This window comes from Vanacampus margaritifer, chromosome 15, assembly GCF_051991255.1.
Source record: "Vanacampus margaritifer isolate UIUO_Vmar chromosome 15, RoL_Vmar_1.0, whole genome shotgun sequence".
Classification (NCBI taxonomy): Eukaryota; Metazoa; Chordata; class Actinopteri; order Syngnathiformes; family Syngnathidae; genus Vanacampus; species Vanacampus margaritifer.
Genome location: NC_135446.1, coordinates 21,210,278 through 21,226,513, shown reverse-complemented (window position 1 = coordinate 21,226,513; position 16,236 = coordinate 21,210,278). Strand labels below are relative to the sequence as shown.

The 16,236-nt window shown below is 44.9% G+C and overlaps 2 protein-coding genes across 3 annotated transcripts; one reads left to right on the top strand and one right to left on the bottom strand.

The window, feature by feature from the left end:
• Positions 1-711: 711 nt before the first annotated feature.
• On the top strand, positions 712-2,819 carry yeats4 (YEATS domain containing 4). The gene is made up of 7 exons (XM_077544379.1): positions 712-1,402; positions 1,497-1,616; positions 1,700-1,766; positions 1,879-1,973; positions 2,047-2,136; positions 2,348-2,435; positions 2,514-2,819. The coding sequence occupies exons 1-7, from the start codon at positions 1,352-1,354 to the stop codon at positions 2,681-2,683; spliced, it is 681 nt and encodes a 226-aa protein (XP_077400505.1). The 5' UTR covers positions 712-1,351; the 3' UTR covers positions 2,684-2,819.
• An 896-nt stretch (positions 2,820-3,715) lies between these two features.
• usp6nl (USP6 N-terminal like) lies at positions 3,716-16,236 on the bottom strand. Of its 2 annotated transcripts, XM_077544220.1 has the most exons (14): positions 15,831-16,236; positions 10,245-10,318; positions 9,920-9,999; positions 9,158-9,197; positions 9,006-9,086; positions 8,826-8,933; positions 8,646-8,755; positions 8,514-8,562; positions 8,336-8,456; positions 8,154-8,248; positions 7,922-7,987; positions 7,740-7,839; positions 7,477-7,629; positions 3,716-5,808 (listed from the first exon to the last, which is right to left on the bottom strand). In XM_077544220.1, exons 1-14 carry the CDS (start codon positions 15,901-15,903, stop codon positions 4,508-4,510), a joined length of 2,451 nt encoding a protein of 816 aa, XP_077400346.1. In that variant the 5' UTR covers positions 15,904-16,236; the 3' UTR covers positions 3,716-4,507. The 2 variants fall into 2 exon arrangements, with proteins under 2 accessions (XP_077400346.1, XP_077400348.1); XM_077544222.1 differs by lacking the exons at positions 9,920-9,999; positions 10,245-10,318; positions 15,831-16,236 and adding an exon at positions 9,483-9,874 and having other exon boundaries at positions 9,158-9,300.

Genomic DNA, 16,236 nt, shown 5'->3' with positions numbered 1-16,236 from the left:
TAATTGTAACCCAACATTCCAAATACTGGATAATCTTCATCTGCTGTTTTGTCTTGACAGTGTTTAATGTTCACGTGCTGATCATTTGTAGTAATGGACGCGAGGCGGGAATTGGTCACGTGCTTAAAACCAGATCCTGTCCCACCTATGCACATCCTCATTTGTGTTTCAAAGTGTTGCCGTGTATGTTTGATATTGTGTCGGTGTGCACGTGCGCGCGCGCACGTTCTCAGATGACTTGACGACTTTTGTAGCCCGCAGTGCAAAAGGTAAGTGTTTGCAGGTTTACAAAAGAAGACCGCGAAGAGACGCAGACAGGTGCTAATGTCAGTTTTTACCTCCCTCAATTGAATAGAATTGAATGGAAGAGTGGACAGTTGAATGTAACCTTGCAAAGCAATACTATCAAATGTGTTTTCATTTAATCATGAAAATGAAGTGATCGCTGTAAAGCAGCGTTTGATCCAATCTAATTCAATGACAACTGCGACTCTAATTAATGCAGAAGCCATTTTGAACTTTATTCTTATGAATTACCTGTGCCGCTGCTTTTGTGGTAAGATCACCCTAGCCATCAATAAAATTTATAAATTAAATTTTTTTGTGGCCTTTTTTTTTTTATTTTGAAAGTTTTACTGATTGAGTTGTGAAATGTGTGACTGCTTTTCACGTCTTTTTTTTTAGTCGTTAAACGCTGCATTTATTAAGTGGGATGATGACATTTTAAAATCGAACTGGTAAGTACATTTTTTATGGTTGCAAAGTGATAGTTTTTTATTTTTAATATTACATTGGGTCCTCGCGGGCTTCGGCCAGCTAACTCAAAACTGCGTTTCAGCTTCGTCCAGAAGTAGATGAGCACTTTATTAAATGAAAGTATTGTAAAGCTCTTTTCTCGCGTGCTGGCTTTAAAAGTTCAATTTAAAACATTTTTATGGACCCCTCACCTGCTACCCATGAGTGCGGAACATTTGTAGTTGGCGTCATCATCGACGACATTTTTGTAAACAGGTTACACTTCCGTTTCTTCGGAAATTGGATGCACATTTTAGTAAATAGACTCACGTTACCGTTTGTTCCCTTAGAAAATCAAATTAACATGAAAACGACTTCTTTAAAATAAATAAAATCAGGCGATATCGGCGACGCTGGTAAACGAGGAATTTCGTTCGCGTGTTTCCAGCGGACGCCGGACATCAAAACAGGTTGCACTTCCGGTAGCTACTCTCTGTTTATGTTGACAAGAACTGAATAAATGGCAAGCTTCACAAATGTCCTCCGCCTTCGCAGAACAAAAACATCCATTTAAACGGTTTTCAGGGCGTCAACTTAACGTCATTCCCTGCGTAATATGTTCAAAAAGATGACAGAATTCGGTCCAGATTCCGGTGGGCGGGTGAAGGTAAAGAAGCATCTCGCCGTCTCATTGTATTCATTCCAGGCGGACTTTTGTTTGCATTTGTTGTGTTTGTATTTGTTGTGTTGCATGTTTGCAGGGAGTAACGATTGTGAAGCCGATCGTGTTCGGAAACGTCGCTCGCTACTTTGGGAAGAAGCGAGAGGAAGATGGGCACACTCACCAGTGGTCTGTTTATGTGAAACCATACAGAAATGAGGCAAGATTGCATAGCAGAATTCACTGCAGGATTATTTTCCCTTTGATGTAGTAAACAAGCGTGTTATGCTTGCTTTTCAATAGGATATGTCAGCCTATGTAAAGAAGATTCAATTCAAACTGCACGAGAGTTATGGAAACCCACTCAGAGGTTCGTTGATGTGTCTAAAATTGATATTTGGGTTATGTTTGACTTGATAACTTGGTAAGTAAGTGAGTGTTTTTTTTTTTAAATATATATTTTTTAACTGTCTTCCCATCAGTGGTGACGAAGCCTCCCTACGAGATCACAGAGACAGGCTGGGGGGAGTTTGAGATCACCATCAAGATCGTATTCATCGACCCCAATGAGAGATCAGTGAGGGCCAACAACTTCAACATACACACGAGTGCACTGCAAGGGTTCTGAAATGTTTTTTTTTTTTCCTTAGGTGACTCTCTACCATCTATTGAAGCTCTTCCAGTCTGATTCCAGCGCCATGCCCAAGAAAACAGTGGTGTCGGAATTCTATGATGAAATGGTGAGCCTCAAATGTCTCATGGAGTCATTTGACACCCATCCCAAAAAAGTTTGCAATGGCCTATTGGTGCCACAAGGTGGTGGTAAAGGAATGTTACCTTAAATCGAGTTCGCCCGACGCGATTTTTAGTGGCCATTGGCGAACGTTAAAGCTCAGCCCTGCGGAATAATCAGCGAATGCCGAACCGTGTCGTCTCCCATCTTTTAACCAGATCTTCCAGGATCCGACGGCCATGATGCAGCAGCTCCTGACCACCTCCAGGCAACTCACGCTAGGCGCTTACAAGCACGAGACAGAGTGTACGTGCACGCCAACACACACGCGTTTGTTGCAACAATATTGCGTTTTTGACGTGTGCGCGATCTGGGCCCGCTCAGTCGGCGAGCTGGAGCAGAGGACCAAGGAGAAAATGGAGGCGGCCAAAAAGAGAACCAGTCAGGAGATCACAGAGCTGAAAGACAAGCTGAAGGCCAGCAGAGAAAACATCAACCACCTCAAGATGGAGATCAGGAAACTGGAGGAAGACGGAGACCACAAGGAACACTGAATGATTACACATGACAAAAACTGGGATAGCTCCACATCATTTCTTATATATATTTTTTTCATCCGGTCATCTTTTTTCATTTTTTTAAAAACAGTTTTGTTTTGTCTTCATTATTAAAATTTTGCATTGTGTTTGAGCCTCGTTTCACTGGAGTTTTTTTTTTCTTCCCACATGATGCCAACCCATAGAAATGTGAGAAATCTTTTTTGAGAAGCAATATTTTAGGCAACTTAATTTATTATAGAACATTTCACACACATGGCAACTTCTCACACAATATTTAAAAGCATTCACAAACAAGATATACATGGTTGTTAAAAAAAAAACACGCCTTTGTTTATTTTTAGTGTTTAATTTTTGAATTATATTTTTTATATTCGTGTTTCCCCCACTTTTGGTAGTTAATTTATTAACCGATTGACGTATTTTTTTAATTTTGGCAGTTTATGTTCTCTATACATGCGGTTTTCTTGCCACAAGGTGGCGATAGCCTCCGATAGACGCAGCAGAGCTGTTCCGAAGAAGTCTTTGGCGGGAAATGTTTGCGGCCACACGGAAGTGGTGCCTGACTACCCAGGATGCTTTGAAGTGGGCTTAAAAAAAACGTTTTTTAATAAGTATGGGTTTGTTATTTTCGTTTTTCAAAGTAGTTGTACTATTGGTTATTTGCATTTACCCACCTCATATTCTATTAATTTTCATTGATTACAAGCGGTTCAGATAATGGAGGGATGTTAGGTTTATGCATGCCATCCATGTATAATCCACTGCCATGTCCTTGTTTAGGCTGCCACCTGGTGGCACACAGGTGAAGCAAACATGTAGAATGAATGCTCTCGTCCGTCACTTTTTTTTGGTTATTTTTTGTTGTTGCTTTTTTGCTGTAAGTGACAAATGACGATAGAAAGAAAATGACCCGATCGTTTTCAATCGCCTTCATAATAAATATCGTCCTATCGCCCAGCACTGATGTCAAATCAGCAACACAGCAGAAAGAAGACATTTCATGTTTATGAACAGTAATCCACTTGACAGTGTTGACACAAACCTTTAATGCAACTCGTCTGAGTTAAGATAAGAGCATCTTGAAGACAAACAATACAAAAACAAAAAACATGGCATCCAAGTTACATTACAAATGTAGTGAAGCCATCAGATACAAAACAAAATATTAGCCCTCACAAATTACATTTGTGTATTCTAATTAACAACAAATGGACACCGGCCTCACGGTACAGTACTCATAGTAGTAAAAACAAAAAACAAAAGCATTGCACTTCAATTAAACAGGGTTAACCTCGTCCCTGAAACTGAGCCATTGTAATTAAATAACAATGAACGGCCCAAACGGAGGTGCTTGAAAATGCCAAAGATATCCAGTGAGTCGTCGGTTACTTGAGTTATTTCCTTTGCTCGCAAATAAATCTTCACAAGTGTTAACTGAGCTCTAGTGTCAACTTTTACTAGTAACAAAAATAGACTGAAAGCCACTTTTCATCTCTCTCAACTCAACTCTATTAACGAAAAAAAATAAAAATGGTACAGTAGATATCTGACTGTAAAATATATATATTTGCTGCCTCTCCAAAAGTACTGGAACATCCAAAAATAAAACTCTTCAGCCTTTCTTTTTTGAAGCTTGAGATTCCCTGTTGCAAGTGATGAGTAAAAAGGTGAGAGGCTGGCATGCCTGACATGACCTTCGAACTTTTATGCCCAAGTCAGTAGTGAAAATGACGTCACGAGTAGCAAACGGTTGTTCTACGAGCGCACTGAATTGCACAACGAGTCCTTGAGCAGCTTTCCACGCGGCTGCCGGTGCGGTCAGAGCAGCATGGACTCCTGCAGGGCGAAGGCCTCCTGCGCGTGCCTGTAGTGCGCTCCTCCGAACAGCCGGGGGAGCTGTTGGCGCGCGGCGGGCTGCCGCGTCCCGCCACCGTCGGCCGGGAACTCAAACACCTCCACGGGAGACATCTGGGCTCTCTGGAAACTGGGCGAGCGCGGCATCCCGCCCGGGGACTGCGGCGCTGGCTGCGCTTCCTCCGGGCCCCACTGGGGCCGAGGGGCTCGCCCCTCCAACCTGGAGTCCAAAGGGGCGTGGACCTGTGCGGTGGAGGTGAGCTTTTGCAGGTAGATGGGGGTGGCGCTCCCCTGGGGTTCCAGCTGCAAGGGGGGCGGTCTCGGACTGCGACGGTTGGGCGGCGGCTCCCTGCGGTGAGTTGCAAAGTAGTTCATGAGCGCCCGCTCCGGGGAGATGTTGTTTGGCGGCCGCCTGGTTTGATCCCCAGTCGCCATGTCGTAGTGTCGGAACCCTGGGTGGAAGACGGGGACCTGAGCAGGTGCCTGGTAGTAGTGGTTTTGGTTCCCGGGGAAGTTGGTCTGGACCCCCAATGGATGATGATGGTGGGCAAATGACAGTGGTGGAAGGTGGGAGGGCATCCTGGACCCAGACGGCGGCGAGAACATATTCCCGCCATACCCGGGAACGCCGGCCGCCACGCCGTACGCTGGCGTCTCACTTTGAGGAGTCCCCATCCTGGTCGGGGGTCTCTCCAGCTCCAGGATCTCAAACTCCGGCTCCGGTAGTCCCGGTACGTTGTCGTACTGGGAGGCATTGGAACCGCGGTTGGCGCCTGGAACCGAGCCCTTGGATCGCTGCCGGTGCTCGGCCTGTTGCGCATCATCCTGGCCGGATGAGGGGGCCGCCGCAACCACTCGGTTCTGCTGGTCCTCCCGGGCCGCCATGGCTTTGGCTGCTTCCAACTTGGTCTCGGAGGGCTTGAACCAGCGAGGCCCGACATCTCGGTGAGCGGCGCTGTTGGAGTTGTGGTTGGCAACACCGTACCGCTGCGGCCTGAGGGTGGGCGTCGCCCCTCGTTCTGGCAAGTGCTGCCCATTGGAGGCCAACTTCAGGTGACCGTCTCCGGTGTCGGCGGCCTTGCGCTGGCTCATGGACTTGTCCAGCGAGTCCCGGCGTAACCGACTCGGGGGACGACCGCCCGGTACCGGAGTGGACGGCTTGGGGGGCTCGGCCAGCTCGGCGTGGCTCTGGCCGTTGCCCACGTGCTTCACCGCCAGCTCGGGAAGCTGCCCGAGAGGCTTCTTGGGGAACTCCTCATCTTGACCTGCAAGACAACAAACGGGGCAACTTCAGGAGAAGCCCAACGTGGAACCCGCGGGAAAGCAAAGTCATTTTTTGAAGGGGGCGGTGCAGTCACGTCACAACGGGCACATGAAGTCATGCAATTCCACTGCCAAAGAAGGACAGTTTTACATTCAGGATGACACATAAAACACATCAAAACTCAAAGACACTTTGAGAGGAATTCTTTGGAAGGCGGCCCGAGGGGCTTCGGCAGGGAACGGGACCGCCAGAGTCCGATGACGAGGCGGCGGCTGCAGGAAGCATATTGTTAAATACAAGCACATGTTGCTCTGCAAAGGGCTGAATTTTCAAACCAAAACGGCCGACTTTTTTTGTTGGTCTCCTCACATTTGTCAAATTTCATCTTGCTATGTGAAACTGGCTTCAGCAGCTGAATTTTCAAAAACAATTCTGGAGCGCAAGGATCTCTGGGTATTGGCCTAAAATGACCTGCATAAAATACCGGTTCTCGAACGGCACCTCGACAAAACTCAGCAAAAGCAGCAAGATTAAAACTGATAAAAGAACTTCAAATGATTTGGATTTATTATTAATTCAAAATATTTCCAACTTCATTTCCAAAATAATATCAATTATTAGGATGTATACATGTTCATTTATGTACATATTGTATACATTTATACTGTATGTGCTTGGACATGTCTACCAAATGTCGTGTTTCCAAGTCAAAGGGGCTTCGAATGCTGAATTGTCAAAAATTCAACTGGACGATTTTTGCTCTTCCTGCCGTTTAGTAGAAGAAAAGGACAGCGTTGGCCAATGGCGGGGCTCCACACAAAAAGAAAGACGTCAGGAGCGACCTGACCGAGCGCTGGACAGACAAGCGACAGACAGCAGGACGGATGGATGGACATGAGAAAGAGAGAGAGAGAGGGAGGAAGAGGGGCAGGCGGAGAGAGAGTGAGACAGGAAATCCCACCGGTTCGTGTTGTAGGAGCGAATGTGGCCCGCACTCATCGCCACCTTTTTGTAGTGCTTGACTAACGTTTGTTCGGAAGAAGAGGAAGAAAAGAGGAAGGTTAAGCAGAAGACAAGTGAGAAGTGCGACAGTGAACCCCCGCCACGTCGCACATTTTCAAACCATCTTTTTTTTTTTTTTTTTAACAGTATACTGTTCAAATTATAATTGTTCTTAAAGGTTAGAATTAGTGCACCGTCGATGCTAATTTCAGTTAGCCTGTCTATGGCATTTTGCATGACATGTTTGCATTAAGATAGCAGACTTCAGATGATAATCCCGATAATATTTATTCCACTTCTTTGACTTAATCCGATACGATATCAGCACGAATAATGAATACTTTCATTATTTGTTTTTTAGTATTAAATGTTAGAAGAAACTTAAACAAGTTATAATATCCATACAAAGAACAATAATCATCAAGAGTATCTATGAGAAAATATGATCCAATTGATTACGTGGCTTCTGAGTACTCGATCCGGACGCTGCCGGATAGTAAAGAATGAGCGCAGACTGGAACGGAGTCCTGGTATAAGAGTGCTAATATCACAGATTTGAGACGTGCTAGCGTCTTTCTCTTTTTTTTCCTCACCGGGAACGCAGCCGTGCGCTCAACGGGGGTCGACTGTACTTGAACTTCTGCGCGGCGGCAAAAAAAAGCAATACCTGGCGCGGGCATCTCCAGCTTGGCCCTTCGGAGCTCGGCCACGGAGGCCTGCAGCTGCTCCACCACAACGTCGTCCTCGAAAAAGAAATTTTTGGACAACGTCACCTGCAGGAAGTCCACCAGCTCCTCCATGGACAACTTCAGCAGGTGCTCTGGGGACAACGCAGCTCAGCTTATAGCGCACGTTGCAAATGTGCCCACACCCCCATTACTGCTCATTTGTTCATCTCTGGTTGCCAGCGATGACACTTCGTGGACTCACTCTTGTGCAGTTTGAGGACAGTGTAGGACATGGCGGGAAGAATTCTCTCGCCCTCCAGGATGTAGATGTCCCAAATCCTGAGCGTGAGCGTGAAGGGAGTCTGGAATGACAAAAGAAAGACGTGCAGATATTTATTTACACTTTGGTCAAAACATCAAATGTGTGTTTTGCGAAGCGCTCACTCGGTCCAGGAAACACTGGAAGAACCACTTCATGGTGTACAGGCTGGTCAGAACCTCTTGGCTGTCCTACAGGAGACACAAGCCATGAGCAAGGCTTTCATGGATGACAAGACTTCAAAGCAAGATGGCAGACTCTACTCGTGGCTGTCAAACGTCATGAGTCAAATTTCCAAAACGACGAGGATCTCGGCAAGCGAGTTTCCAAGGTCCGCTTCGCAGGTGTGGCGCTCACCAGGTGATGCTTGAGCTTGGGCATCATCTTCTTCAGGATTCGGTCGTGGTGCTCCTGGAAGCGCATCAGCTTGGGGAAGCCGGGGACGAAAAAGCCTGCGGGAAAAAGCGCCGGCCGACGGGAGGATTAGAACCCTGAGCGGGTCGGGGGTGGCCCCGATGGAGGTGCTGGCGCGTCCCCACCGTGCATGGCGTGCTTGTGTCCCGACAGCAGCCTGACCAAAGCCCAGAAGGCGTCTTCCTCGTTCATGTAGATGAGCAGCAGCGCCGTGATCTGACTCATGCCCTGGCAGTAGCCCACCTCCTGCAAACGCGCGCGTCACAACGTGGTTCGCTCAAGAGACTTTGCCACAAGACTCACCATGTTGTACATGGAGTACGCCGTCAGAACGTGGAACAGCGCCTGCTGCCTGCAGAGAGAAACAAACGATGGCGACTTTGACACACTGGACTTGGTGGCGCGACGAGCAAAAGGTGGCACGTTTGAACCCACTTGACGTCGTAGCGATGCATGAACATGATGTGATCTCTGTAGGTTCGGTTCACGTCCAGGTCGATTTGGCGAATGTCCGGAGACAAACCCTTGGCTCGGGCCTTCAGCTTCTGGAGAGACGCCAAAAGCAACACCAAAGTCATGACGTGCGTGCGGAAAACAAACACATGCCGTTCCCACCTCGTAGAAGTCCTTCTTCTCCTCCTTGATTTTGGGAATGTCCAGCAGCAGGGACCAGACTTCTCCCCGCAGCTGCAACGGGATTCCCTTGTAGATCCTCCGCACGAGCTGGGTGGGGCCAAAAACCAACTGGTGTGAGACTTTTGTTAGATGAACACCAAAATAATGAGACACAATCACCTTTTCACTGTTCTTGTATTTGTCCCAACTCTTCAGCATCTTCAGCCACTTGGAGGTCCGCTCCAGTTCTGTGTGCTTGTGCTGCAAACGACATTCAAAACGGCTCAGTCGTCATTTTGATGATGTGCTGGAGAGAAAACAAGATGGACTACCTTTTCCTCCACCGAGTCGTAGGATGGAAGCTCGTTCTCACTTAAGACAACAACAACAAAAGACATTTATCCTTCTGTACAGAGGTGGCAAATCCACGTCCAGGAAGTAAATAAACCCTGCCACAGTTTGGCTTTAGCCCCAGGTGCTAGCTAGCTGCCTAGCTAGCTGCTCAGGTGCTTGTCTACCTGCTAGGGAGCTAGCTAGTCTGCCACAGTTTGGCTTTAGCCCCAGGTGCTAGCTAGCTAGTTCCCTAGCTAGCTCCTTGGGTGCTTGTTTACCTGCTAGGGACCTAACTTGCCTGTCACAGTTTGGCTTTAGCCCCAGGTGCTAGCTAGCTAGCTAGCTCCCTAGCTAGCTCCTCAGGTGCTTGTTTACCTGCTAGGGAGCTAGCTAACCTGTTACAGTTTGGCTTTAGCCCCAGGTGCTAGCTAGCTAGCTAGCTGCCTAGCTAGCTCCTCAGATGCTTGTCTACCTGCTAGGGAGCTAGCTAGTCTGCCACAGTTTGGCTTTAGCCCCAGGTGCTAGCTAGCTAGTTCCCTAGCTAGCTCCTTGGGTGCTTGTTTACCTGCTAGGGACCTAACTTGCCTGGCACAGTTTGGCTTTAGCCCCAGGTGCTAGCTAGCTAGCTACCGCGAGAGGCTAAAGCTAAACTGTGGCAGGGTTTTTACTTTCTGGACCTGGATTTGGCATCTCTGCTTCCGTATACATTTATCTATCGATATATACACAATGAGTGTGTGTGTGTGTGTGTGTGTCCTTACTGCACGAAGCCAAAGCGGTCGATGACCTTGTACAAGTGGAAGTTGGTGTCCTCCCACGGTTCCACGGTGGCCTCTTTTCCCTGGGACAAAAATACATTTTCATGGTGGCAACTTTTTGCTCAAGCAAACTTCACATCATAATGGCCAAGCTTCCTCCACTTGAACGCTTCCTCACAACTCAAGTGGCAAATGGAATCAAGTGTTCACGAGACAGTCCGCCCACCAGCCAATCGCAACATGATTGGTCGCTGCATCGCCAGCTGAAGCATCCACGCCCTTGACAAAGTGTGTGTGTGTGTGTGTGTGTGGATAAAAGGATGCCAACCTTTTCATATTTGGCCACGATCTCGGCCCGTTCCTGCTCCAGTTTCACGGCGGCATCCGGATCGCTGTCAGACGCTGATAAACACAAACAGAGGAGAATTAAGGCAAAAGGTCAACATGTTCAAGTTGGTGGGCCTTGGTGGAGGTCTGTTTGGAAGCTTCCCAAGTAAAAGTGGAACCTTAGCCAACAGCAGTAGGAGTTCTTTTTTTGTAGCGTTTTTTTTTTGTTAGCGTTGCTAAACAACTGGACAAACTGGGCCACGTTTCCATCGTGACCACCACAGGAATTCCACCTGACCTTTCTGGACACTCAAGTTCTGTTCGCCCTTAACCCACTGCAGACCCAAAGTACAGGCCAAAAGTTTGGACACACTTTCTTATTCAATGCATTTACTTTATTCTCATGGCTGGTTACTTTGTCGATTCTCACTGAAGGCATCAAAACTATGTATGAAGTGATGTCGAGTAACACACACAAAAAAAGGTGAAATAACTGAAAACATGTTTTATATTAAAGATTCTTTAAAATAGCCATCCTTTGCTCTGGTTACTTTTTTGCATACTCTTGACATTCTTACCTCTAGGAACTCCTGAAAGACTGTTGGAAAACCCTTTCAAGTGACCTTTTGAAGCGCATCGAGAGAATGGCACAAATGTGCACAAAAGTCATTACTAGAGCTATTTATTTATTTGATTATTTATTTATTTTTTTTTATTATTTTCACCTTTTTTTTGGGGCTAAAAGTACATAACTCCAAATGTGTTTGTTAGTTGTCGAAGTTGTCGTCATAGTTCTGATGCCTTCAGTGAGAATGGGTAAAAGGGGGAGTGACGTTTGCCATAAAGCAGTCAGCACATTTGTCGTTTTTTGTGTGGCAGTGTTCCTACCACCCTCCTCAAAGTTGCTTAGTACCAGTAAAAACGATACAGACCCCTGTCAGGCCAAGACAAAGGTACCATTCAAATTGTTTTAAGTCCATATTTCATCAGAAGAGTTATGGAAATATTTGATTATGGTTGAAAAGTTCCTTAGTGCTATTTTTAAAACATAAGAGCCATAAAAAAGCTCTTTGAAAAATTACTAAAAAGGCATCAAATTGTCCCATTTGTATTTCCTCCTCATCATCATTGTCATAAAAAAGCAACCATAAGCATCGTAATAACAAGCGTTGGCTTGCGTGTCCTCCTTCTGCATTCGATAACGACAATCAATTAACACACACACACACACACCCAAAAAGAAAAAAAATCGTAATGAGAGTGCAGGCGAGAGGCGAGATCTCGTTTCCTGTCTTTTGTTGTCAGCTGTTGTGTTTGCTTGAGTGGACACCAAATCCAAGCGGCGTGCCACCCAAAACACTCGACCGTGGAACACGCACGCGTACACAACAACACAACAGAACTCGGCAACATTTCTAAATGAAAGCTCGAAATGAAGATTTTGCTTTTGGGGGGGTTGTCAACTTTAAACTGTTAAACCAATTCCTACTCCAATTCTGTTCAAAATTCCATAATTAAAGAATGAGAGCACATAAGAGAATTTTTGTATATTTACCTCTAATCCCCCCCCTTTTTTTTTTTTACAGATTCAAAGCACTCCAATGATGATGACAGAGCACTGTTTGTTGCGAACTAGTACGCAATCAGAACTCAACAACAATCGTTTGCATTGTTGACATTTTACGCCAAGTGCTTTGTTACAGCTGCAGCTGTTGTGAAAGCGCTATACTGCAAAATAATAAATAAGTCGAGTTGAGTCTGTCACAGACACACACACGCTAATTAGGATGCTAACACTACGTCATCTTTGCTTGAAAAGCTAATGGTGTGTAATTATCCACATGCCAATGTGAGGTGACGTCACACTTAAGACGGCTTCTGCTGTCACAACAACAATTTGGCTTGACAAAAATGAGCAGTTAGCATGAGCAGTTAGCATCAAGTTAGCCTGTTAGCAACAACAAAAGTCATGCAATACTGAATTCCTTGCATTAATTTCTCACCCCTATATATATATATATATATATATATATATATATATATAGTCATTCCTGTTTAAATAACTAGTGAATTTGTCACAAGAAATACATTTATAGATAGCTCATTATTATACATGTTTTACAATTAAAATTGATTCCTATATATATATATATATATATATATATATATATATATATATATATATATATATATATATATATATATATATATATAATATATATATATACACACACTATTATACCAACTCTTGACAATTTCTCTAATCTACTAATAAACTGGCCTATCAAATTTATAAATAAACAAAACATGAATACATTTAAATTGAAGATAATGTTTTAATTAATATATTTTTAAATAATAAAATTGTCATTAAAGCTATTTCACATGTACGTTTAACAAGGGGTTATTTTGTTCCAGACCGAATTGTAAATAGAAAAAATATAGAGTGAATCATATTATTAGTAAAACATAGTATACTAAATAATATGCCCATGCTTGACCTCCATCCATCCATCCATTTTCTTAACCGCTTTTCCTCACAAGGGTCGCTGGAGCCTATCCCAGCTGGCTTCGGGCAATAGGCGGGGGTATACCCTGAACTGGCACACAGAGAAACCCTAGTTTGAAACCCAAACCCAAAACCCTAATGTAAAAGTTTTACATTAGGGTTAGGGTTTCAAATTAGGGTTTTCCATTAGGGTTAGGATTTCAAATTAGGGTATTATATTAGGGTTAGGGTTTCACACTAGGGTTAGGGTTTCAGATTAGGGTTAAGGTTTCAAACTAGGGTTTTACTTTAGGGTTGGGGTTTCAAACTAGGGTTTTACTTTAGGGTTGGGGTTTCAAACTAGGGTTTTACTTTAGGGTCGGGGTTTCAAACTATAATTTTACTTTAGGGTCGGGGTTTCAAACTATAATTTTACTTTAGGGTCGGGGTTTCAAACTAGGGTTTTACTTTAGGGTCGGGGTTTCAAACTATAATTTTACTTTAGGGTCGGGGTTTCAAACTATAATTTTACTTTAGGGTCGGGGTTTCAAACTATAATTTTACTTTAGGGTCGGGGTTTCAAACTATAATTTTACTTTAGGGTCGGGGTTTCAAACTAGGGTTTTACTTTAGGGTTGGGGTTTCAAACTAGGGTTTTACTTTAGGGTTGGGGTTTCAAACTATAATTTTACTTTAGGGTCGGGGTTTCAAACTATAATTTTACTTTAGGGTCGGGGTTTCAAACTATAATTTTACTTTAGGGTTGGGGTTTCAAACTAGGGTTTTACATTAGGGTTTCCAAATAGGATTAAAGTTTCAAACTAGGGTTTTACTTTAGGGTTAGGGTTAGGATTTCAAACTAGGGTTTTACATTAGGGTTTCCAAATAGGATTAAAGTTTCAAACTAGGGTTAAGGTTTCAAACTAGGCTTTTACTTTAGGGTTAGGGTTTCAAATTATGGTTGGGGTTTCAAACAAGGGTTTTATTTTAGGGTTAGGGTTTCAAACTAGGGTTTGAAATTAGGGTTAGAGTTTCAAATTGGGGTTTGAAATTAGGGTTAGGGGTTCAAACGTTTCCTCTGGTTACCTTTTTGGCAGCCTTCCGACGGGGGTCGCATCCTTGAAACGCGCGTGGAGAGCGAGCACCCGAGCAACCTATCCCGCCGCTGACGAGCGCGACCGTTCACAATGTGAGCACTTGTTCGCATCCGTCGTCATTCCCACTCGCGACATTCCCCCACCCAAACAAAAACCAGCACAACAACGTCGGCACTGTTGGACGACGGGCCTTCACAAACACTACATTTCGTTTCTTCGCACTTTTTGCCCCGGCATGAAAAATGTCACACGGCGCCATGATGGAGGGAGGACATCAAAAGCTCATTATGACATGAATGTGGGAAGCGCAGCTTTGCAGCAGATGAGCTACGAGGCCAAACATTAGCAAGATGTCACGTGACATTACATATTCACACATTAAAACACAGGATAAAATGCCAATGAAACATACTTACCAGTTTTAAATAACCATGCTAAGATAACGAATGCTACAGCTAACACTAAAGTAACATCAGATTAACAAAACATACTAAAGCAATTCTAGAGAATGATGCTACTGCTAAACAAACAAGCTTAAAGTAATTCCAGAGAACAGAGCTAACAAACATGCTAAGGTTAGGCTAGGCTATGCTACACTTAAATGCTAGAGAACAGTGCTAACAAATCGTGTCCAAGTGACAAATGCACAAGCAATGACCCAAAAAAGTCACACTAGACCTAATTAAACACGCTAACTTAACACTAGATCTAAGAAAACATGCGAAAGTGACACTAGCGCTAACAAAAAAAGGTAAAGTGATGCTAGGGCTAGCAAAGACGCTAGCGTAACTGGTGAAAACATACTAAAGTAATGCAAGCAAAACACAGCAAAGTGTGTATTCCTTCAGGCTAGCATAGGTCAACACTCCATGCTAGCAAGCTAGTGGATTGACACTTTTTTTCTTTTTTTTTTTAAACTCGAGACTGACACCTCTGGCCTAAAGCATAACTGCAGCCACTGTGTCAAGCTCATACATCATGCAAATACGTGCGCTCGAATAAATTCCTCGTTTTTTTCAGTTTTCTTGGAGTCTGAGCTGGAGCTTGGGCTGTGCCAATCCGACCCCTTAGCTTCTTTTTTTTCAGTTTTCATCCCAATTGTGTCATACGCTAGCTAGCACAATACTACATGTCTGCGGGGACGAGCACGAGGTCACCCTCCACCCCTCACCACCCCCAAGAAACTGGAGTGTTAGCCCCAAAAACCCCACACTTAACGGAAGATACAAGCCAATAGGCGCAGTCAAAGTTCAAAAGTCAGGGCTCTTTGTATTCATCTGGGCATTGGTGGCGCACGCATGATGTTGAAAAATCTTTGACATTAACAATTTAAACTTCACAATGCACCGCCACTAACAATGAGTAATGAATTCCCTCAAACTGGTGGTAAGTAGCGTTTCAAACTAGGGCTGCAACAAATTATTTTTTTGAATTGTAATAATCAGAAAAAAAAAAAAAAAAAAAGAAGCACATTTTAATAAACATCCCTTTAGTCAGAGGTGGGCATCGAGGGCCAGAGTCCTGCAGGTTTTGCATGTTGCCCTTCTCCAACACAGCTGATAAATGATCAGCTCATCAACAAGCTCTGCATAAGCCTGATAACGATCCTGTTGATTGGAATCAGCTTGTGTTGGAAGTGAGAAACTTCCAAAACCTGCAGGACTCCGGCCCTCGAGGACCGAGATTGCCCACCTCTGCCTTTAGTCAATAACAGGATAAGAGTTTCAATTGACATAACATAAATGAATGCTGATTTAGTTTGGTCTGTCAGAAAATCCGGCAAAATGTTGATCATAGTTTTCCAAAGTAAGCAGATATTTGCAAATGCCTTCTTTGGAAAGATAATCAATCTGCTCTCGCGGTCGCCCGTCAGTGAAAATTGCGAGGACTTGGACCATTTGAAGTTCAACAAGGTCTGGAAATGATGAACGGATTGTTGCACGTCTAGCTGGAAGGCGACGCAAGTTGAGCAGAAGGCGCACGCACGCACGCACGCACGCACCTCCAAAGGCAGCAGCGGATTGCCGGCGCCTGGACGGCGACACCAGCTCCTTGACCATCTGCAGCACCTGCATGCTCGCTCTCACAGCGGCGTGGCCTCGGGGGACTCCTCGGCGCAAGGGCGGTCCTGGGGTCGGGGGCGCCGGCCTCTGGCCCCCTCCTCATTTCATGCCGCTCGCTTGGGAATCATGGTCGCTCCCGTGCGCGCCTCCTCTTCGTGGTCGTCTTCCTCTTCTTCTGGCCGGCGGTCGCATGTTCCCTGCACGTCCTCGGATGCTCTCGTCATGAAGAAAAGAAAAGCGGGAGCTTCAAAATGTCAGCCCCTCCTCCTCCTCCTTCTTGCCATCGCGACCGCCACACGTCCTTTAAACTGAAACCTTCACTTGCTCGCTCGCTTTCCCTCATCC